The 24,978-nt window shown below is 46.3% G+C and overlaps 1 protein-coding gene across 1 annotated transcript in view; it reads left to right on the forward strand.

The window, feature by feature from the left end:
- LOC109320517 (excitatory amino acid transporter 1-like) overlaps positions 1–24,978 on the forward strand; it is a 152,186-nt gene that overhangs the window by 118,106 nt on the left and 9,102 nt on the right. Inside the window, exons 5-9 of the mRNA XM_019550658.1 lie at positions 1,846–2,050; positions 4,354–4,396; positions 5,089–5,429; positions 19,644–19,877; positions 21,760–21,954. Of these exons, the coding sequence (XP_019406203.1) occupies positions 1,846–2,050; positions 4,354–4,396; positions 5,089–5,429; positions 19,644–19,877; positions 21,760–21,954 (1,018 nt within the window). The remainder of the gene's footprint in view (positions 1–1,845; positions 2,051–4,353; positions 4,397–5,088; positions 5,430–19,643; positions 19,878–21,759; positions 21,955–24,978) is intronic.

Here is a 24,978-nt window from a genome sequence, read left to right on the forward strand (position 1 = left end):
TCAGGAAAATGGAGGCAAAGAAATTGTTAAATAGGTTGGCTTTGTCGTCCGGTGTGATGACCAGATTTCCTAGCGTGGCTTCCAAGTGGCAGGACCCAGGCAGATTTCCTGCTCAGGACTGGCACCTAGGGGCCAGCTGGAAGGCAAATTAGGTGGCTGACCTCCTGGCCATTTGGAGCCAGGAGGACATGCTTTGACAATTCAAAGCAGGCCACCATGCTGAGAACATCTGGGAGATAGCTGCCCAGATGGCAGGGCACGGGCACACATGGCAGCAGTGCCGCACAAAGGCCAACTGTGCAGCCACAGCCCACTGGCAACTGGCCCAGGGCTGCAGATGCTTCTGCTGCAGCCATGCAGTCCCTGTCCGAGTCTGGCAGGGGTGCAGCTTTGGGGCCAGATGCTGTCACATGTGGCAGAATATCCTATCCAGGCAGCAGCCCCTACTTCCAGACTGCTGCAGTGGGTAGAGGGTTCAGGGAACTCTCAGTTAGGGCTGCTTCACCCATCCAGCTGGCACAAGGGGTAGTGTCCTCAGATACCAATTGTCTGGGCCCCAAAAGCTCCTGACTATTTATATAACCCAATTATTGTGGGCCATGAATGGCATGTGCCCCCAGTGGCTGGTGGGGCATGGCTGTGCTGGCGGCAGCAGGAATGATGGTGGTGAGCGGGGGGGAGCTCCTGCAGACACTGCTGGCATTGTCGGCGGTGCAGCGGGGTGGGGGATGGCAAAGGCCAACCCACCCACAGGTGCTGCTGGCAGTGGTGGCAGCAGCCGGGGGCGATCATGGACTGCCTGCAGACGCCAGTGGCGGTACTGGCAGTGCAGTGATGAGTGGCGACTGCATGCAGGCACTGCCGATAGTGCTGGTGGCACCTTTTTGCAGGGGGTGCACCGCCATGCACAGGGGCTGCATGTGCACCTGCATGTACCCCCTATGCATCGCCCCTATCATGGGCCCTGAGGTCCACACGGCTAACTAATAGCCCCTATAGTAGGGGGCCAATGGATGGATGATACAACAGAATAATTGGGAGAATTAATTAAAAAAAACAACAGGATAGGAGTGCTGTGTGGGTCAAAGGGTCAAAACGTGAAAAGAAATTCGCCGGAGGGGTGTGACAACGAAGATAGAAAAGGGTAGGCGTGACGTGGGGATTATAGGTTCAAAATGTGAAAAGTAGTTTGCCAGAAGGGGACACCAGGCAGAGCCCACCTGTCCTCAAAGGCATCCAAGAAGCCAGTGGATGCCGCCCACTGGTGCTCTGCCCAGAAATGTGCATGGACAAGGGAAAGTAAAGCAGCCCCACAGTCTCCAGGCACCTTCCTGGCCAGATCCTCCTTCCTGGTCAAGTACAGGGCCCACTTGGCCAGGACCAGGAGGTCCCAGGACTTGGTGGGGCTGAGGATGGGGTGACCAAAGAAAAAAAGGTGGGGGGTGAAATTCAATCAGAACCTCAAGGGGAGGTTCTGGAGGTGGAGATGGAGGAGCTGCACCCTGTCACACTTGAGGAGCCACCAGCCGAGGTCCCCAGGGGCTCGTGGGATGAGGGTGGAGTATGGAATCAACCACTAGGGTGCCCTAGCCACACCCTCACGGAGCAGGTCCCACCACTTGGTGAAGCTCCTGAGAGCAAGTAGCCCTGAGCTGCTTGTCAGGGCAGCTTTTTATACTGCTGGGGCCATTTCTCCCCCCATTTCACATCCCCCTTCATATCTCAACATCTGCCTCTTGCACTCCACATTCCTCTTCACTCCTCAGAGTCTGCTTCTGGCTCCCCCATACTCCCCATGTATAATTTAACAAACTAGACACTCTTGCCTTGTTTTTCATTTCCCAGGTATGGCCTCACTGGATGGTAAAGCTTCAGGGAAAATGGGAATGCGGGCTGTAATTTACTACATGGTGACCACCATCATAGCAGTCTTCATTGGCATACTTATGGTGATCATCATCCATCCAGGCAAAGGAACCAAGGACAAACTCCATCGGGAGGGGAAAATTGAGCAGGTGCAAACAACTGATGCCTTCATGGACCTGGTGAGGTAAGAGTATAAGTTGGTTTAGGGTAAGAGCATGCCTTGTGATAAGCTGACCTTACTGCACTGAAAACCATTCTGAATATTCATTCTGTAGCTGTAGAACAGGGGTGTCAAACATACATCCTTTGGACTGAAATCCATCTCATTGAGCTGGGTCATCTGTCCCACAGCCTTGATAAGGGACCTTATCAAGGCTCCCCTGTGGCAGCCAAGCCACAGGGGCGAGATCCGTGGTGCTAGAGCCCCAGGAGTACTGCAGGAAGAAGCCCAGCACTGCAGTTGCTTGGTAGGGCTGTGCAAAATTTTGCCCGGTGTTTCATTTCAAATCTGTTTCGATGCATTTTGAGCTCAAAACAGTGAAATCAAAATGAAAGAAAGGCCTTTGAAACATCTATGAAACAAAACAAGGGCACTTGGAACGTTTCAAAACGTGTCGAGTTTCCAAGCCAGGCTTACTTGGCTTCAGTGCCAGTCCCAGCTGGCAGCAGCAACCTCCTGTCATCTGGCAGGCAGACTGGGGGCCTGCCCGCACTCCCGGGAGGGCTGCAGGGGCTATCACATCCCCTAGGGATGGCCCTGATTGCCACTGGCCCCGGCAGGCAGATCGGGGGCCTGTATCCCCAGGAGCAGTCCGGCACAGCCGCCGCAGCCCTCCCGGGGATGCCTGCTCGATGACAGGAGGCTTCTGGTGCTGGGTGGGGCCAGCAGCAGCAGCAATCTTCCTGGCACTGGGTGTGGGCTGCACCCAGCACTGTCCCAGGCAGCAGGAGCAGCCTCCTGTGATCTAGCAGGCAGATTGGGGGCCCCCCGTATCCCTGGGAAGAGTTGGCAAAGCCCCAGAGCCCTCCCAGGGGTGTAGAGGGGCCCTGATCTGCCTGCCAGATTACAGGAGTAGCAAATGCAATGCAAATGGCATTGAGCCTCTTTTCAAGTTATTCCTCTATCTGCCAGAGCTTGCCAACAAAGCTTGCCACAATCTCTTTAGTTAAATGATGAAGCCTCATTTGTCTGAAACATCTAAAAAAAGGCTGGGAGCTGCACAGTGGCAGCACCCCTGGCCCGTCACTGATCTGATAGCCAATTTCTGGACGTGGACACATGTAACAATTGAACTGTTCCAAAATGTCAGTGACTGGAACCAGTTCACAATTCTGTGAAGTGCTGTGACTTCAACACCGGAGGGTAGGAGTGCTCACACCCATGCTTTGGTGGCTTAAGGGGCTGGGTGACCTATAACTGGAGGCATTTTCACTTTTCTGCTTTCCCTTCTCTTCTAAAACATACGAGGTAAATAAACTTCATTAGTCTGCAGTTGGCCAAAGTCTGCAGTGTCCTTGTCTGATTTGGAGGGGAAGTGCTTGGACCCAGGCCTTTCAGTTTTCAGGAACCAGGGAGGCATGATTAGGGGCTGCAATTGAGTAGGGAGTGAAGACACTTTGTTTTTTATTGAGTAAATAGTGCAAGGTGGCTTATTCATAAAAAGTGCCAAAAAAGCGGGCAAAAACGTAGGGGAGGGGAGGACAATAGAATTTTGCCTTTGTACCAAAGCCAGGGGTGGGGAGTGAAAAGAAGGAATGTGGGATGCCTTGAAGGACTAACCAGGACCACTTGGGGTCCGGACATGATACCTAACCAGTTCACAATGAACCAGTTCAAAACAATACTCAGTTTTCCAGGTATGCTTTTGAATCATTCTTGGTAGCTTTAAACTGATGTAACAGGCTTGTATGTCTCTCTGCTTCAGATTTAAACCACTTTTAACCCACTCTGAGTGTTATGTATGTCAATGCCTTCTATTTCTTATGTTTCTGGACCATGGGGTATACTTTGAATCAGTGGGGAAGTACAGTCTGTGTAAGAACAGGGCTCAGAGACAGAACTGCCAAATCCTGTAGCCTTTGTCTCCCACTAATATGCTGCATCTAGGACCCTCCAAGAAGGAGACACAGTTTGGCCCTCCAACATAATTGGTACTTGTGCTGGGTATATTGGAGTAAGAGCAAGAACAGAGATCTCTAACCAGGGAATGATCATTTATGGTTCATGAGACTGGGAGAGGAACTCTGATCTTGCTGCGTTTTTAGTGTATAGATGGTCTAAGATCAGGACATCACTGTTTTCTTTTAGGTGATTCAGTCAGGAAGAAAGAGACTTTTCTGCCACAGCAGATTGATCTGGCTTTTGAGTAAGCCTAAGTGTCCTGAAGGGAGCCAGCATTTAATACTAAGACTGTTAGGCAAAAAGCCTGCTAACCTGATTTCAAGCCAAATAGGATCATAACTGTCTTTTTGCTTTGTCTGCTGCAGGAATATGTTCCCACCTAATCTAGTGGAAGCCTGCTTCAAACAGGTATGGATGCCAATTTGCCTGGCTTGCTTTCTCCTGCCCAGCACTCTTATTCTTTAAGCCTATGCAGAATAGACTGTCTATGTTGCCTCTTTGGAGGCCCAAGAACAAGGGTGGCTTGACTGCCACTTTTGTACTTCCCACAGTTTGCTTTGGAGGCTACTGTAGATGCTTGTTTAAATCAGAGTAACCTGCAGACAGCCTTTCCAACTTGTCTGTAGACAACTCAGAACTGCCAAATCAAGGATTGCTTTGGGCAGTCCTCTTCCTGCCTGCAGCTTGCATCTTTCCAGGGGCCTAAGTGGAAGCAGTATGGTGCCATAGATGTCAGATCTTCACTGCCTGCAAATAGAGGGAATTCTTCCAGAGCTGCTTTGCAACTTTTCAGTGTCTGTAATTGTGGGAGTAGTATAAATGGTCCACAGTATACTGTCAGGCACCTTGAGTTGAGCTTCAGGGTTGACTCCATTGCTGGTATAAATAGCAGACTTCTAGGGTCACTCGACTAGGCCACTAAGGAAGATACAATCCCATGCGGAGTTAAACTTCTCATACAGAATGAACTGCATTGTTTGGTAAGCTGAACCCATTCAAATAAAATGAGTTCAGGGGACTCTGCTTTTTTGGGGTTTAATTGGGAGGAGCTATGGAGATGTCCAGATTTATGTTGCAGCTAATAATATGTATCATTTCAGTACAAGACCCAGTACAACACCAGGGTCCTCACCAGAACTGTCCTTCACAACAGCACCGCCACAGCAGATGCCACCACCACTCAGATCTCTGTGCCTGAGAATGTCACTGGCATCCTGGAGAATGTCACACATGCACTCGGGAGCATCCAGGAGGTGCTGACCTTTGAGGAGATCATTCCTGTCCCTGGCTCAGCAAATGGGGTGAACGCACTGGGACTGGTCGTATTCTCTGTGTGTTTTGGTTTAGTAATCGGTGGCATGAAACAGAAGGGACGGGCCCTGCAGGAGTTCTTCAACTGCCTCAATGAAGCCATCATGAAGCTGGTGGCCATTATCATCTGGTGAGAAGCGAAGTGGGGGGCCTGCGGCCCATGCCCCATTGTTCTGATGAGGCATTAATTAGCTATAAACATGAACAGCCAAATTCTAGAATGTTACATTACCTGGAGAGAAAAGGTTCCTCTCTCAGTTGCTTCAGTTTTATTTCCCTTTTATCCCTGATGTCATATTTATGTTGCAGGGACATGTGGGGAGTGGATCACGGCTCTGCCCCAGACCCAAGCTGTCACTTCCCATGATCCTGGCCCCAGTCCCACCTGCCCTGCTCCTGGATACCGCTCCCTGTCTGCCTATGGCCCCATCACATTCACCCAACTGAACATGCCCTACCTGCTGGGGTCCTGGGCTAGTCTCCATGGACACCCTGCCCACCTGCCTACCCACTCTGTCCGGTGCCTGTAGCTGTAGGTGCAGGGTAGATGGACTGGGGTGCCTGGGAAGCAGGGCCAAATGCAGCAGTGGAGACACTGGCAGCAGCAGCCTAAAGGAGCCGCTGCCACAGGGGCTCCTAAGACGCCAAGTCTGGCTGCTGCTTTGCTTGGTCCTGTGGACTACAGCAGTGTTTCCCAACCTTTTCCAGCCCAAGGCACACTTAGATTAATAAAATTTTTCTGTGGCGCACCTATTTAAGCATTCCCCTTCCCCACACTCATAAGCTCATTGTAGTTCATTACCGTGGTAAAATTCTGTGAAACAGCTGTTCAGAGGTTCGCAAATTGTGCATCCCCCAAAGCCAACACATGCGCAGTACATGAATTTCTTTCTTCTTGGCTGGTTCTTTCTCTCCCCCACAGCCAACACATGCGCAAGTTTTCTGTGAATATCTCATCAACATGGCTTATTCGTTATCGGTAGGAGTCTGGAGAACTTTCTTTTCATTATTCCAGAATTCTCGCAGCATACCAGGGAACAATTTGCAGCACCCTGGTTAAAAAGCATTAGACTACAGCTCCCAGATTGCACAAGAGCTGTGTGCGGGGATAAGGTGGGCTGCACTCCTGCCCCTAGGAGCTGAAACTAAGTAACTTTCAGGCAGTCTTGTTTCATAGTAACTAGATAACTCAAAGTTAGATACTGTAGTCCTTGACCCTGAATTTGACCTATGTTCTGAAAGTTTGAGAGCAACTCTTGACTGTCTCTTGTGCATGCTTCTTGTTCGTCTGTCTGTATACTGCAAAGCACTTTTGGACATTTTGTTCTTGAGACTGAAGTCTCTGGCTTGAGTGTTATTTTAAAATGCTCTAAAATCCACGTACAGACTTAGATATATTACTTTTTAAGTATTATAAACAAATAACAGTTGTTTAATTAAAGAGAAAGACTAGTAAGCATTTAGGATAATATAATTACATATTCCAAAAAGTTGGACTTAATGTGATCAAAGAAAAACAACCAACTGGGTCATTTAGTCCAAGGGTTCCTACTACTCATTCCTGTTAAAATTAGCTGCTCCTTAGAGTTTCTTATAATTCTGGGGGAAGAGTGCAGTGAGTGTGGAGAGTGTGAGGGTTGCAAAGGTGCAGAGAGGAAAGGAAGTAATAGGAAAGTCTTAAATAAGGATGGTTGTCAGATGAGGATTAAAAGGGGTGAGAGAGTTTGGTGGTAGATTTGGGGGAGCAAGGAGAGATGAGGATTCAGTGCAGTGAGATGGAAGGGTGGTGGCTAGGAAGAGTGACATGGGAGTGGATGGCGGGGAGGAATTAGGGGCAGGGGGCCAATCAGTCTTACACGATCCCCTCCCACTTGAAGCCTCCCTTTTTCCTCTTATACTGGATGAGCTAGATAGTGAGGAGGAGTCTGCTATCCGCAGCACCATTGCTTGGAGTGACAGACAGGGCTACAAGATGAAGGACCTCACACACAGAGTAGAATGAGAAGAAGCAAACCTCAACCTTTGAGAAGACATGGACTCCCTCTGTGATCCAGGACCTGGAGGTATGTCTCCTCCAGGATGGTCTGAGCCCATCTCGCTGGCCCCTTTATGTGAGCCAGAAGCCCGAGGTGTTTCCCTTTTGAGGATTGTTTCAGTCATTCTTCAGGACTCTGCATGCATTAGTCAAGATATTAAATACCCAAGGGAGAAGGGGTGATAATACACACTGTTTATCACAGGCTATTATGCTTCATCAGTAACACCTGCTTAGAGCCCAATAACTTGCATTAGATTAAGAAAATATCTGTCATCAAGACATACAAGCCTTGACTTGAAGACATCAAATGAAACAAAGTCCCCTTGTTCCATTGGTCATTTGTTCCAATGGTTAATCAAGACCCCGATTTAAAAAAAAAAAGATCCCCACTTCTAATTTGAGTTTGTCTAGGTTCGTCTTCAAGCTAGTCATTCTTGTCCATATTAAATAGTCCATTTGAATCTGGTATTTTCTCCTTGTGGAAATGCTTAAACATATTTCAGTATCAGTCTCACTACTGAATATTTTAAAGAAAATTCACCTCTCTACATCTGCTGACAGCTTCATTGTTTAGAAATCTAAGGACTAATCCAAGTCAAAACCAAGAGTAAATGGGAGTGGGCTAGCCCTTTACACATATAGTCTTTCCAAATTGCATCCTTGCCCCCGATAGGCTTGTCTCTGGAATAGATGTCAATTAACTTGAATGAGCAGAGATTAGTTTACAGACTACACAGCGTTGTCCCAGGAAAAGGTGTTAACACTTTCAGACAGTTAGGCTTGTACTCTGTTGAATCCTGGAACAAAAGGTTTTCTTCCAGGTGGAATGGAATGTCTTTTTACATCTTTAAGGCTGGGCATTGAGCAGCAGACTTATTCCTGCTGTCTGTAGATCCCTCAGTTCCCATGAAGGAATGGAGAAGCAGCAAACAGAGAAAGTTTGCCTTGGGGCTGCTGTAAGAGAAGCAGATCGCTGGTAGGACTGCCTTGAGGAGACTTTTCTGGATGCTGATGACCCTGGGCATCTAATTAGTGGTTTTAGGGTGTTTGATTTGTGCCTTGCTTTTTATTTTGTTTTTCCCCTGGAGTGACAGCTTTCAGGATTTTCATTCCCAGCTCTGTGCGAGTTATCTACTTCAAGTGCAGCTGGTTTCGCTGACTGAGGAGTGAAGCTAGGCTAGGCAGCCTTTTAAAGGCAGCTCCTTGCAAACACAGAGAGAGCAGCCAACAGAGAGGGAGTTCACCTGGGAGTTCATGGTAGGAAGGAGCAGGAGACTCTGTCTGCATGTGTGTGTATGCATGCATGCGCAAGCATGTGCATGTTTTTTCTGCTCTTTTCTTTTTCTTTGCTTTTGTTTTTTATAGCCTAGGCATCCTCCAGAGAGCAAAGGAGGCATAAATGGAGACTGGATCAGCAGTTGTGACCTGCATGTGCCATGTTCATGTTCTTCCCAGAGGGTCAGGTGTGAGCTGGTGTCTGCCTTGGAGGAAAAAATTGAAAGGTTAGAAGCACAGATATCCATGCTGAATTTTTTCAAGGAAGAGGAAGATTATATGGGCAGGGGTTATGTGTGGCTGATAGTGGAGAGACCAAAGGGAAAAGAGAAGTGGCAACATGTGACTGCTAGAAGAAAGTGTCCCCAGAATTCAAGAAAAACAGATTGTACTCAGCAACTGCTTTCGAACACTCTGCAGTAGAGCAGTTGAGGAAAAGGCAGAGATGAGGACATCAACAGGCAAGATCCAAAGGACTCAGCAGTCTAGAGAGCAGAAAATACAGAGTGCCAGAGATGGTGGTGCTAATGTCACTACATCAGAAAGGAAGAGGAGAGTGGGGATGGTTAAGTCTCTCCCTTCTGCAGGGAACAGAAGCAACAATATGGGGTCACAGGAGGTGTGCTGTCTACCTGGAGCATCTTTGGGAGTCATCTGGCCAACCTAGTAAGGAGGGCTTTAAACTAGGTTGCATGAGGGATGGTGAACAAAACCCTCCAGCCACAGAGAAAACAATTCATAGGAGAAAAGTCCTGAAGAAGCAGTTCAACTGCAGGAAAGGGTCAGAGAGCCACAGGACAGCAACGAGTGATGCAAAAGAGAAACAAGTAGGGTGAAATGCAAAATACATCTAATGTATGTATGCAAATGTGAGAAGCATGGGGAACAAACAAGATGAGATGGAAGTCACAGCCTTTGGAAAAGCTATGATCTGATTGGTATCACAGAGACTTGATGGGAAAGCTCTGATGACTAGAACATCAACATTGAGGGCTGCATTCTGTTCGGAAACGGTTGGGAGAAAAGGTGGTGGCATCACCTCTTATGTCAGAAACACATATACTTGTTCCCTAGTTTAGGAGGAACAAGATAGTAGACCAGAATATATTTGAGTGAAGACAAAAGGTGAAAGGTACAATAAATATATTGATAGGGATTTATTGTAGGCCACCAAGTCAGGAAGAGGAGGTGGATGAGGCACTCTTCAAAGAGGTTTCAAAGTTATCCAAAAGTTATGAGATGGTACATATGGAAGATTTCTATTTTCTGAATATCTGGTGGAAGAACAATACAGCCTGTGCAAAATGCTGAGACCATTGCTAACCTGTGCGAACAGCTTTCTATTTCAGAAGGTGGAGAATACAACTATGGGGTCTTCTATCTTGGATCTTGTCCTGATCAATAGGGAACAACTGGTGGAGAATGTGAAGGTGATGGAAAACTTGGGAAGAAGTGATCATAATATGATAGAATTCAAGATCCTGAGATGGAGGGAACATGAGGTCAGCAAAGCTAAGATGCTAGATTTCAAAGAGGTGGATTTCAACCAACTCAAGAAGTTAACAGTCATGACGCAACGGGAAGACAGACTGAAGGATGAAGGTGTGCAGGAGTGCTGGGAACTTCTAAAGGGCACAGTACTGAAAGCTCAGTGAGAAGTTATTCTGGCATGATGGAAACATGAGAATGGAAAGAGGCCAATGTGGAGCATCTAGCATACCTCAAAAGCAGAGGGAAGGTATACAGGCAATGGAAGGACAGGCACATCACCAAGGAGACATACCAGGAAATAACAAGAACTTCCAAGGACAAAGTCAGAAGACAAAGGTAAAAATGAGACTTCACTTGATGAGGAAAATTGGGGGGGGTGTTATTGTTTTTAAGGATATGATGATGCAATGATAACAGAACAAGGAAAAACATATTCACAATTTTATGTCCAAATTTTGCAGCCAACTGTTTGCCTCAGGTGTAATATTGTGCAAATCCAGTAGATTTCTGTTAAATGCATGGAGAGGGCATTCAGCGGTGATGCAGTTCAAAGTTTGAAATGGGCCACCACAGTTGCAGTTCCGTGAGCTAGTCCAGCCCTATCAATGCAACAAAAATCCACATCTTCCATGTCTTGTCCTGATTCAGTTTAGAGAAGACTAAAGATGTCTAGGGAGATCAAAGCCAGCTGGTCTAATGGTGGGATTTGTAATAATGATTTCTGTATTAAGGGGTGAATTGGGCCACCCTTGCGTCCAGGCATCTTGGATGTTAAATGAGTCTTGCTCAAGTTGAATTGCTGTTCTCCAAGCGGAATGTCTAGATTTTAATCTCAGACATGGAGGGTTTAAGAGACTTTTGCATATAGGCAGCTGTGGGTTATTTTTTATTTTAGTCCATAACTTAGTTAAGGCATTTTTTCTTTTTAATGGGAGAGGATGCACGTTAGTAAGAATAGGTAGCCACTGAAGAGGGATGAATCAGATTGTTCCTATAATAATTCACATTGTTTGGTTGAGTTGTATGTCAACCTTACCAGTATGAGCACGGTTTAATCAGATTGGGGCTCAGTATTCCACCAAAGAGTGGAATAACAGCACTAAAGCTGTTGTTCTCTGTGCATCAATATCAGCTCCCCAAGAAGTCACAGTGAGTTTCTGGAGCAAAGTATTACAAGTTTGTAACTTAGCTGCTGTTATAATTAAGTGATTTGTTTTAAAGGACAGTCTCCCATCTAGGATGATTCCTTAAATATTTAGGAGTACTGTTATAACATTGGAGCTGGTTTTTGAAAGCAGTAATGGATTGATAATTATCTTGTTTATTGTTCAAGTGAAATGTAGACATTTCTATTTGCCCAGGGCTTGGGCACAGATGCCATTGTGTAAAGAAAGTATCTAAAGTATTTAGATCAGACGTGAGTATTATTTCTATTCTAGAGAAACTAGATTGTTGTGTAACCAGGGCTGTGTCATCAACATATATGAATTTTCTTAAGAAGGTGCCTGGGAGGTCATGAATATAAAGATTAAAACAGCAGAGGCGGAAGGACTGATCCTTGCAGGAATCCAGTGTTCAATTTATGTGGTCTACTCTTAATGTTATCTGGAACCATCTCTTGCTAAGCGTGTTGTCTAATAAATTAGTAATTTATTTACTTTGGGCTCTGCTTATCCCCTCAATATTGAGTTGGCAGGTGCACAGTGAGGTCCTGATGTTATGGATCTGAAAGCTCTGTGGTGATCTGTTGATGTTCATTTATCTTTATGATCATTGGCTTGTGAGGTCCAAAGGACAGTTTTGACAACATCAAGTTGTAGACTATTTATCAGTATCCAGGGTGCACCGTGTGGAAGCAGTCTACATTACATGGGGGGAGTTAAAGATAATAAGAAGAGGTTTTACAAGAATACTGGCCAGAAAAAGACCAAGGAAGCTGTGGCTTCACTGTTAACTAACCAGGGAGAACTCTTAAAAGAAGATGCAAAGAACACAGAGCTACTCAACAGCTATTTTACTGCAGTTCTCACAAAATATTAAGCTGAAACCAGATACTTAATAAGGTTCATTTGGATAAAGAAGGGGACAAGCTGAGGGATGAAATAACAAAAGAAACAGAGAGCTTTTGATGGATCTGAATGAATTCAAGTTAGGAGGGCTTGATGAATTTCATCCTAGATTACTGAAAGAATGAGCAGAGGAGATCTCTGAGCCCTTGGTAATAATATTTATGAATTCATGGGAATCAGGTGAGGTACCAGAGAACTGGTAAAGGGTCAACATAATGCCTGTTTGAAAAAAGAAAGAGCAACCAGTTAGCCTTACCATGATACCAAGCAAGTTACTGGAGCATATCATAAAGAACTCCATTTTCAAACATCTGTGGGAAATGACTGATTGCAAACAGCCAGCATACATTTACTAAAAATAAAATATGCCCAACAAACTTGATCTCCTTCTTTGACAAAATAACTACCTGTGTGGATGAAGGTAACAAAGTGGATCTAGTGTATGAGGACATCAGCAAAACTTGTGACAAAATCCCTCATGACCTTCTCATAAATTAGAAAAATATGGGTTAGACAAAACTACTTACAAGGTGGACAGACAAATGGCTCAATAGCCACAAGCAAAGGATAATTATAAATGGAATAATGACAGACTAGCAGGAGGTTGCAAATGGAGTCCCACAGGAGTCAGCCCTGGGCCCAGTGGTGTTCAGTGTGTTTATAAATTATCTGAATGCTGGAAGAGAAAGCAAATTTGTAGGTGATAAAAATGGGAAGGATTGTGAACACACCGGAGGACAGGAGCGCAATTCAGAACGATCTAGACCGACTGGAAAGCTGGGCTAGAGCCAACAGGATGAAGTTCAATGCTAACAAATGCAAGACACTGCATCTCAGGAAAAATAATAAAAAATACAAATACAAAATGGATGGGTGGATGGCAGAACTATAGAGAAGGATGTTGGGAGTATTGGTGCATCACAGACTCAGTATGAGTCTGTGGCATGTTGAAGCTGCACTGAAGACAAATACGGTTTTGAGATGCATTAACAGAAGCATTAGGTACAAGACACTAGAGGAGATAGTGCCTCTCTACCCAGCACTGGTTAGGCTTCTTCTGGAGTACTGTGTGCAGTTCTGGGCTCCACATTTTTAAAAGGACATGAAGAAGTTAGAGAGAGTCCAGAGGTAGGCAACAAAGATGATTAAAGGCTTGGAAGGCAAGTCATATGAGAAAAGACTGAAGGAGCTAGGCATGTTCAGCTTATGGAAAAGGTATGTAAGGGGGGGCATGATAACAGTTTTCAAATATGTGAAGGACTGCCATAAAAGAAGGGAGAACACGTTTCTGTCTTGCTGCAGAGAGTAGGATGTGGATCTATGGCTTGGAGTTTCAGCAAAGTAGGTTTATATTGGATATAAAGGAAAACTTTTGCACTAGTAGAACAGTGAGGCAGAGAAATAGACTGCCTAGGGAGGCTGTGGACTCCATCACTGGAGGTGTTCACAAAGAAGTTAAACAGCCAATGGTCAGGGATGTTCTAGGCATAACTATGCCTGCATCAGTATTTCCCATGCTTCTGTGCTTTGTTGGTTGCTGCATGGGGCTGAGAGGAAATTCTGCTCCCCATTCTGCCCTCTTCCCCTCTCCCCCAGCTTCTTTTAAGCCTTCCCAGAGGTATCAGATGTTGGCTGCAGCCAAGGCTGGGGATTTTAACTGGGGTGTGCCAGTACTGCTGCTGGAACTGAAGCCCAGAGGTTCCTGGTAAGAGAGCCTTATGCTTCCACTTGGGGTCAGACCAACAGTCGTATCTGGGGTAAGGAAGGACTTTTACCTCATGGTCAGATTGATATGGACTGTGAGGTTTATGCCTTCTTTTGTAGCAGGGGGCCTGAATCTCTTCCTTGGATCTCTCGTGTGTTGTAATAACCTTTGCGAGCAGAAGGATGTTGGCCACCATGGTCCCCTGCATTACTTGTGGCAGTGTAACAGTGTCTTGCTCCAGAGGTGGCTGTGATGCCCCTGTAGCCCCTTTAGCCCTTATCAACTTCACTTTCTTTTGCTGTCCCTGGGCAATCTCCCTTTCTCCTTTTCTGCCATGCCTTGATGTTCTTATGATTTTAGAAAATGGGAGGCTGTTCCAGGGTTTCTCAAGCCTGATCTCACGCTTCTGACCTCAGGTGTCTTCACTCTGCACCTTAAGGGATAATTACGTGGGCTCTGTCCCCCCAGTACCCACGCCCATGAGTCACAGATATCACACACACTAATTAAATCATAACCGTCCCTACAGGCTATGGGCTCCTGGATCTGTTTGTTCTTACACTAGTTCCTCTTTGGACTAAGGGCAGTCTGGCCCCCTCAGTCTCTGGCCATGCCTTTGGCAATTCTCCTTAGACCCTGACCCCACTCCTAGACCAGTTGAGACCCATGAGCTCTCCAGCTCCACCAGTCTCTGGCTGTGGCCTTTTCTTGGTCTTCAGCCCCTCCTGAACCCTGACTCTGCTCCTAGGCCAGAGAGACCTACAGGCACTCTGGCCCTACCTGCTCCTCAGGCCCTCCAGCCCCCTGCTCTGTTTCTGGGCCCTCTGGTCCTTTGTTTTCTCTCTGTGTCCCTGGCCCTGCTCTCCTGCTGAGCCCTCTGGTCCCTCTCTCTTGGGCCAGCTGGGACATCCTTACCTTCCCTTAATGCCTTCCACAAATCACCAAGGTTGCTTAACCCAGCTCAGATGTTAACCAGGAGCCCTGCTGCCCAGGAGTTCCTCTTCCCATGGCTCTCATGGCTCGATCGCCTGCCCAGCTCCATCTCTGAACTTATATCCTGATAATCCAGCTCCTGTAGCCCATATGATTCCTAATTGCCCCCTAGCATACCTGCAGGCTGCTTCTCAAGTAGCCTGCCTTCTCTTAAAATAGCAGGAGCATCAAGCACCCCGTGCTCCCACCCAGCTGCTGCTGAGCTCCACGTGCCCATTCACTGTCCCTTCCCCATGCCTGCTGCTGCTTTCATAGCTTCTCTGCCTGTAGCTGCTGCCACTCCTCTCCACCTCCTGCCAGCTGCTATGGTACCATGTGGCTCCCGGCTGCAGCACCAGTACCACAGTAGCTGGCTCAAACCAACCCTGAGGACTGGGGTGATCACCCACAGTCCTCCCCTGCCTCTCCTCTCCTCCCCCTTCTTATCTGAATTTCCCTCTGGCACAGGGAGGCAGGAACAGCCCCAGGGACCCAGGCCAGAAGCCTCTGCTTCACCTGGGGCTTCTGGCTGGGGTTGGGGGGACAGGCCACCAGGCCTTGCTTCTGCTTGATCCTGCCAGCAGCTTCCCCTGGATCCTACTACCCCTGACTTCTGTCAACTTTGACAGGCAGCCAGGAGCAGATATATTATTTTCAATTTTTTTTTAGGGGCCCTGCAGGCTGGATAGAATGGCCTGGTGGGCCAGATATGGCCCACGGACTGTATTTTTTCCGCCCCTGCATTAGTGTCCATTCCTGTCTCTCTGAGATCCATGCCACAAGCATCATAAGACTCAGACTTGCTTGAGTGGCCATCAGATTGGGTATGCTAGAGGAGTGGGAGGGGAGAGGAAAGGGAAGAGGGGTTGTGGGCCTGATCTGTCCCATAGATAAGCCGTGGTTCTGTATAGGATGGTTTGGATACAGATGATCCTGCCTCAGGCAGAGCATTGCATTAAATGACCTCTGGAGGTTCCTTCCAACACTACTGTTCAGTATTTTTTTGTGAGAATCCTCCAGCCCCGTTCTATTATTGCCCTAATGACAACTACATTTGGAGATCTATCAACTAGCTGATTCTTAATCCATTTAACACAGTTTTGTATATATTGTATGGTGCTTATAAGAATAACATGTGCTAGCTAGTAATATGTTTAGATTTTTGAGTGATCAGCCAAACACCTGACCAGTGATGTAATGAAGGTTGTGCAACCAGGGCACTGGCTCCAGGAGCCCACTTATAGGGGTGCAAGAATGGCAGTTGCCATTGCCACCCAGAGTACAGACCTTGGTAGTTATGGCTCTGCATCAGATGACCCCAGAGAATGAGATCAGGTTTACTTGACAAAATCTATTTTCTATATACCCTTACTTATTATCATTCATTGTATTTCTAGCCTTTAATTCTGTATTAACTGAATGTCACAACAGCTTTTCCATTATTGTCCAGGACTGAAAATACGTTAATCCTAAAATTCCCTTCTACCTCTTATGAACACTGACACAACTTTGGTATTTTTCCAGTGTCCAGGAATTTCCCTGGTATTCCAAGACTTATTACAAAAAATTAGCAGGCCAGAAATCTCCTCAACCAGCTTCTTTAGCAGTCTTCAGTGCAAGTTATTCAGGCCAACTTATTTAAAAACGTTTATCTAAAGGTGTCCTCTAATAAATCTCCATGGTTGCCAGTGGACTGGAAATTACTTCATCCTGCTTCTTTCCCAGCAAAGAACAGAAATATTTACCAAACATGCCTGCCTTTTTTCACATTAGTAACAGTGAGTCTATACTATTGTCAGATTTTTTTGGCCCTAGCACACTTAAAAAATGCTTCTTATTGTCTTCAGTCCTTTATACTGTAGATTTTTCCCTGTTATTTTTAGTTTCCGTTACAAATTTTCTATTCCTTACAACTCTAAGTTATATCAGTTGCCATCCTTTTTTACCTATTTGTTACATAGTGTTTTGTTCTAATTGCTGCCTTCAGTTTGATGAATTAGGAAGAGCTTTTAGCCAAAGCTAGCTACTCTCTTGACTGTAAGATCATGCCTATTTGTGGCCATGTAATACATTCTGCCTAAAGAACACCCAAGTTTCATTTTTTTCCTTGCATTTTTCCCCCTCGATTTCTCTCAGCTTTGGAAAACTGGCCTTTTTGAATCATCAGCTATACATGCATGCAAACTTCTGAGAGTCACATGCTGCAGAGGGATTTGTAGATCTACTCTGCAGTACGCTAGCCCCAGATCTGATTCTGGCATTCTAAATGTTCACTGTTTTGCTACTGCTGGCCATCATGACCAACACAGTTTTCCCACCTCCCTCTCACCTCTTGAAGTAGCATGAAAAACATGGAGAGTTGAGCTGGTGTGTAGAGCTCAAAACTCAGTGTGCGTATTTGTGTGTGTGCGTGTGCGCGCGCGCACAGAGCAAGAATGGTGTGGAAGTGGTCAAAGCAAAGGATATGGTGGAGCAGTGATGTATCATGGGTCTCCAGTGCCCAGGAGCCAATACTTGTATTTGCATCCCCTACTCCCCCACCATCCTTCTTGTAGCAATACTTAAAGCAGAGTTGGCCCACAGTTTTTTGGGGCTCCCTGATACAAAGAAGTGGGGGGGGTCGTGAAGCCAGTGGGGGGTGGAGGGGGGAGGGGGTGGCAAGTGACCAGATGTGAAACTGGCAGCGGCAACGCGGACTGGTGGCAACCGCCCACCCCCCTTGCTATGGCACTGATTTCGAGTGTTCATGGCTGCAGGGCACCCCTTGGCTGCAGGGCGCCTGTGGCCACAGGTTCTGCAGGATAGGGCGGCCCGGCTCTGACTTAGTCACGTTGCACAATAAGAACTCTGAAGGGCCCAGCTGGTGCCCCCCACCCCAAACCAGGGCCCCCACCCGTCAGTCCGCCGCTGCGGTGGAGAGAATGTTGGATCACAGCTTGTCCAAGGGACCTGAACAATTTCAGAGAATTGAGAGCTACAAGGAGAGGGCCTTGTTTCCCACTCCAGAAGAAGGCAAACCCTCTCCCCCCACCGCTCCTCCCCTCCCCTCTCCAGTCCATAACAGTCTGACTACCGGTTAAAACTGCTTCCTGATTCCCAAAGGTGGTCTGACCCTGAGCACACGGCCCTGAGCACAACCCTGTACCACAAACCTTTGGGTTTAAGTGACACAAAAATAACGTTCTCAATGAACTGATAGAAGCAACAGGACTGGCATCCATGGTCTTTATGCTTAGGCAGTCTAGTGTGCTAATAATGTCTATTGAAAAATGGTGACTATTCTAGTGATTCAGAAGGAAAAAGCACATCACATTTCTTGCACCATATAGACAAACAAGCATTAAAGCCTACTTAATGCTGATTATTGTGAGGATCACTTTTCCTGTGTCTGGTTTACCTAGAGTTGTAATCAATAGCTCCTTTCTTTGAGCATTGAATTTAAAATCCTTTAAAATACTTTTCTTTCAGAAATGACCATCTGAAGGAAAGAACGTCTTCAAAGGCTGAAACCCATGAAACAGGGCATTTGGTTATGGCAGGGCCAGGAGCTATTCAGGAGAAATAAAGGAAGGGGGAGCCTCCAAAGGTCAGATGCCTTAAGTTCAGCTGGTCCAATAGATGCTAAAAGTGCAGTGCATTACCCAAACCTTTATCAGAACTGAGTAAGAATCTCCCAATAACAGGCTTTCCCACAAAAGACCTGGTATCTGCCTCTAGCTGGGAATGTCTTTAATAGTAAGGCCACAAAGAATATTGAAATATGGGATGTTTGTAAAGTCTACTTAACTAAACTTTAACAAATCTCCCAGATTGAATTGGAGTCCTGATACCTTCAAGAATGAGCTGTGTTTTGCTCGAGTCCCTTGCATATGATTCCTGTCCTGTGACCAACCTTGAAAATGAGCCTGAGATACTGGAGCTCAGAGCTACTGGAGTGCAAAGCCGGAGTTTGTACATGGGTGGGTGTGAAACCAAAGTCTTGTTTACCTGAAGGTAATTCACTGTCCTGTGATCTCCATTTTAGGAGTAAGGCTTGTATTCTGTCTCAGCCCTGCTACTTCTCATTGGTTCTCATGGGAACCATAAACCCAGCCTGGGAGATATTATAGGGGAAATGGGACCTATGAGATAGAGGTGACAAGTCCCAGCTTGAGAAAATGTTGTAAGACCAATGCAAGCATCATTTAAATACAACTTCATGCTCATCCCCATGTTCTTCTCTAGTGCCAGGACCCAATTTCAGGCATCTATATATCCCCATTCCTAGCGCCACCTACTACCACAATTAAATAAGTGCATAAATAAAAATATTAGTTTAGCCACTATCAATAATGCAGCTGCTTGTACCTATCCCCAGACAAGCCCTGTCTCCAACCCCCAGTGAGGAAGACCTGGAGGAGAGGGGAGAGTGCACATGCTTATGGAGCCCACCATGCAGAAAAGCCAGGGTTATTGGGAGTTAGATGCCAGGGGAGATGGAAAGCAAGGCTTCTGCACTGAAAGAAGAGAATCCCCCACAATGCACAATCCATGCATTCAGCAGATGACCAGGCTCTTTGACAGATGAGCAAACATTGCTTGCCAGTTAAGTCTGGATTCTAAAGTATGCCAGTTCCCTGCTATCCCTCTGCTTGCTAGGGAGGGTCAGTCATAGAACCATTTAATGACTTCACATGTTATTGTGCCTTTGAGTACCCTCAAATAATGTGACGTTCTCCTGGTAGTGTTTGCTAGGACTGGTGTGACAATATGGATGCCAGCTCTAAGTACTTGGCTTCTGTGTTTTGATAACAGGTATGCGCCAGTTGGGATAATGTTTTTAATTGCTGGAAAAATTCTGGAGATGGATGACTTAGCAGTGATGGGGGGCCAGCTGGGGATGTACACAGTCACTGTCATCGTGGGACTGCTCATCCATGCCCTTTGTGTCTTGCCGCTGCTGTACTTCATCGTCACCCAGAAGAATCCCTGGGTTTTCATTGGAGGCCTTCTACAGGCTCTTATCACTGCGCTTGGCACCTCCTCAAGGTATAGTTTATACACTACCATCTATCCCTACCTACTCTGCTCTGTTGGCATGAGTAAAAAATAGCCAACAGAAGTGTGTGTGTGGCAGCGGGGGTGACTGGACTGGGCACTTATTTAGATGTCATGGATCAGACACTGTTGGTCCAAGCTTCCACTGTTTTCAGTGGGCTACTAAGATCTTTTCAAACCCTTTGCACTAGGCAAAGCCAAAGCTAAAACTCACTGAAGTCAGTAAAATAAATAAATAAACCAGCAAAAAAACCAATCATTGATTTTCTTGGCCCCTGAATTGGGACCTGAATTGTAAGAAAATCCACGTTCCATCTGTGTTATTTGGAGAATATCCAGTGTGCTTGTTTAAACAGCTGACTCCGTAATTAGGCTAGGACTGAAGGGCTAAGCTCAGGATACAAACCACTAAAACAATGGCTATGCCTCAAAGGAAGTTTGTCAGAAATGCCGTAACAAACTTGTACAAACACTCTCACACTTTCACAGATATGCACATTGACATGTACACATATTCATAGATTCATGCATACCCAGCATTATCTCACCACTTGGTGAGAGGGCAGCAGGACAGGCCCTACAAGGAGAGACTGAGGGACCTGATCCTGTTCAGCCTCAGCAAGAGGAGGCTGAGGGGGGACCTGGTAGCTGCCTACAAACTCATCAGGGGAGATCAACAGCAAATAGGTAGAGCCCTTTTCTCCCCAGCACTACCTGGGGTGTCGAGGAACAATGGTAATAAGCTGATGGAGAATAGGTTTAGGTCAGAGATCAGAAGACAATATTTTAGTTAGAGTGGCCAAAATCTGGAACCAGCTTCCCAGGGAAGTGGTCCTCGCCCCTACTTTGGGCAAATTCAAGAGGAGGTTCAATGATCACCTGTCTGGGGTCTTGTGAACCGAGCATTCATTCCTGCCTGTGGCAGGGGGTCAGGTTAGATGATCTGTTCAGGTCCCTTCTGACCCTAGCTACAATGAAACTATCACATATATACTTATACATTTTTCTCCCTTCCTCTCTATACATATTCCCTTACACATATATATGAAATAACGTTTACTCATATAATGTACACACTCATGTACAAACACATTCTTACACAGTATCTTTCTGTCATACATAGGCACTTTTTCTCACATATATACACAAATGCACACACAATCACACTTGTTTATTCACAGAAGGCTCTCTATTCATATACAGTGAGAAGACATAAAAGTTTAGGCTTGTCTAACAATGACGCAAAAAATATCAGGGCCCCTTCTTGCAATAGAACCTGCATCCCTGTGGTATGCCCAACAAGTTCCTAATCCTGGCCTTGTTCTGATATGGCCAGCAGCAAGTCTACATAGACCCAATCCCAAGACTCTTAGGAGATCATGTGTCAAATGTACAGCTGCAGACTGTGCCATGTCTTGGGAGATCTGCTTGGCCTGCATTCCCGCCCAAGATGACTACTGAGCTCCACCTGCTGAGCTACTGTGACCTTCCTTTGCACACCTGGCAGAGTGAGAAATCAGAGAGAAACACTGACAAATGAGGCAATGGTCAAATATGCTTGGGATGTGTGGTCTTTGATGTTGCCTAGAGGTAGGCAGCATGGTCTGGAATTAGAGATTTGAACTGTGAAGTCATATTTGGTGGTGAACCACCTTGAACAAAATCACTTCTTGTCTCTGACATACCTTCTTTACCAAGGCAGGTTTTAGGCAAAATGCTGGAGAGAGAGTAAGATAATCAGGGACCCTTTAGTGTTTGCAGAGATATACTCCATAATTAAGTGCCTTTGGGCAGGATACACTCTGTGCTTCACTAGTCACTGTCCCAAAAGTCAAGTGCTTCTATTTCACAGTCTTCTGGTGTTTCCTTTCAGCTCGGCCACTCTTCCCATCACATTCAGGTGCTTAGAAGGAAACATTGGAGTGGATAGGCGTGTAACTAGATTTGTTCTGCCTGTGGGCGCAACTATTAACATGGATGGCACAGCTCTGTATGAGGCCCTGGCAGCCATCTTCATCGCACAAGTCAACAATTATGAACTTGACTTCGGGCAGATCATCACAATAAGGTGTGTTTGTGTGCGCTTGTATCACGGTTTAGCTGAGCCCTCCAACTTGTGCTGGAAGGGACCCTGAGGGTTTTGAAAGCCCAATTCAAATGTGACCAGGCTTCTGCTCCACTTAGAAGATACAGTGAAAAGAGACAGGGGAGAGGAGAAGAAATAAATACAATCTAGACATCATACCTCTTGGGCCTCACTTATACCAGTGGTCGCCTACAGGGAGTTCCACTATAAAATGGCCAGAGGCCTGCAAAGCCCAATTTGTGGTACACAGTATGAGCCATTATGAGGGCCAAGCAGTAGGGGTTGGCCCTGGAAGGTTGGGCAGGGAAGAGGGGTGGGTTTCTGACAGATTGACTCACATAATAAATATTGGTTTACCACTGAACTAGATAAGCAAGTTTTAAACTGAAGTGCCTTGAAAATCTTGTGAATTTAAATTACTTATGGGAAGCTCAAAATAGTTTTGTAAATTAAAAAAAAGAGAGATTGAGACCTTCCCCATGTGTTGGATTCAGAATGGAATGCAAAGACACTGTATAGATGGTGAGTTAAAAATAAGCAACAAGTACCTGGTCAAACCTTTGGAAGTTCCCACAAAGGAATCCTTTGAGATCTCTGCTGGAGGAAAGAATAATTTCTCCAAGTTTTGGAGGATAACCAGGAGTTTGTTAGTATTTCTAGTGTTAGAGTGATGGTTGTAGCCATGAATATCCATGAATATAATGTGAGAATTCAAGACACCCTTTGTAGCAAAATGTAAGCTTCAGGGGCTGCAACACAGCAGAAAGTAGGCAAAGAGTTAAGTCTGGCTCAGTGAATGATAAATGCCTGGCCCCATGGGAGTTAAAAAGCACTGACAGAACTGCATAGCTGCAGAGTGCTTTAAAAATGCCCAATCATGCAACAAATTGAACCCTCATTACATGAGGGTTCAAATGAAGGTGCTCCAAAGCAGGGTGCCTTCAATAGCATTTGCCGCTACAGGCTGGGAGCAGGGCTGGGCAGAAGCTTGTCTGTCTTCAGAATGAGAGGGGACAGAGATCTGTCTGGGGTTTGTCCAGCCTACACTGGAGGATGGGGTGGGTAGACTGGAGTCCCCCCTGACTGTAAGGTGGGGAGGCTCCAATCCACCCACCTCACCCTCCAGTGCAGACTGGGCAAATCCCAGACTAAGCTCCCTCCACTCTTCCCCCCACACTCTGAAGACAGCATCAGAGCTGGGAAGGGGGAGGGGCAGGACTAGGAAGGAGCCACTGCAGAGACAGCTGCTCCAAACTGGAGTTCAGTCCCCCAGTCCCCAAGACCCAACAGCCAATGTCTGTTGTGCTGGGGGAGTGCTGTAATTCATGGCACTTCCTGTGAAGCACCATGAGTTACAACAGTGAGCTGCACATTTGTCAGTGCCCACAGTGTCTGCTGTGAGATCCTGATTAACTGGGGATGGCAGAGAAAAGAACTATAGAGGCAGCTGCAGAGGGCTGGTGCTGCTGCTGTGTTCAAGGCTGATTGTAACCATAGCAACTGCAAGTGTGCACTTCATTGCACACTGATCACCTTTGCCCCAGGGTGACATGGCTTTTCTCAGTGACTTGAGGCCAGAAGAGGTGTCAAAGCTGTTTTAGCTGATAGGGATTTGAGTGCCTTTGAGTATATTGAATTTATTACTCTTACATGAATTGCCCCTTTTAATGACACTGGTTCTGTGATAAGGATGCTGGACTAGAATCATGCGTGGAAGAAATCACTTGGTGAACTGTTGCACTTTTTTACTGTTAAAGTTGTGGCTTACTTACAGTTGGAATTTGCCTAGTATCAACTTCCAGCCACTAGATCTTGTTCTTCCGTGGTCTGCAAAGAGTTATCTGGTATTATAAATTTCCTATGTACATAGCCCTCATCCCATATGCAATTTATAGTTTGATGGTGACAGTGTGCTTAGGAGTCTAGTCAATGATGCACTGCAGGATAAGATTATTGGCAAGATGGGGGTCCAGGAAGTGCAGTCGTCCTAAAGGAAGCGATTCTTTGGGCACAGAGGGAGACTATCCCAGTACCAGGAAAAAGGGGGAAACGAGCCAAAAAACTTCCTTGGCTAAACAGGGAAATCCAGGGGAGCCTAAGGGCAAAAAAGAAGGCATATAGGCGGTGGAAGCAGGGGGAAGCTACCAAGGAGGGGTATACCTACTTGGCCCACACTTGCAGGAAGGCAGTTAGAAAGGCCAAAGCAACTACAGAGCTGAGGCTGGCAACACAAATTAATGACAACAAAAAGGTTTTTTTAGGTATGTAGGGAGTAAAAGGAAGGCAGAGGACAGTAAAGTCCCTACTGAAGAAGAAGGAGCAATTAGTGACAGACAGGGAGGACAAGGCTGAGTTATTCAATAAGTTTTTTCCTCGGTGTCCCTGGACAGGGGTCAAGATAAGTCTCCTAAAGGGTTCTTAGATGGGCATCAAGTGACACTGCCCACCAACTGTTGACGCTGACTTGGTACAAAGTCATTTGGATGGACTAGAAGTGTTTAAGTCAGCAGGCCTGAATGAGCTTCATCCAAGAGTACTGAAGGAATTGGCCGGTGTCATAGCAGAACCACTGGCACGGCTGTTTGAGCACTCATGGCGTCCAGGTCAGGTCCTGGAGGACTGGAAAAGGGCCAATGTGGTCCCTATTTTCAAGAAGGGGAGGAAGGAGGATTCAAGTAATTATAGGCCAGTCAGTCTCACTTCCATCCTTGGAAAGGTCTTTGAAAATATTATGAAGAATCATATTTGTGGGAGTCCAGTGGGAAAATGGAAAAGAGGTGGATGTTGTTTTCCTGGATTTTAGAGAGGCCTTCAATACAGTATCTCATCCCAGTCTCATAACTGAATTAAGAGGCTGTGACATAGGTGTTTATACAGTCTGGTGGGTGGCAAATTGGCTTAACAGTTGCACCCAGAGTGTGGTAGTAGACGGGTCGGTATCAACCTGGAAGGATGTGGGTAGTGGGGTCCCGCAGAGTTAGGTCCTTGGACCTGTACTCTTCAATA

The sequence above is a fragment of the Crocodylus porosus genome, unplaced genomic scaffold (genome assembly GCF_001723895.1).
Source record: "Crocodylus porosus isolate Cpor-Errol unplaced genomic scaffold, CroPor_comp1, whole genome shotgun sequence".
NCBI classification, from domain to species: Eukaryota; Metazoa; Chordata; order Crocodylia; family Crocodylidae; genus Crocodylus; species Crocodylus porosus.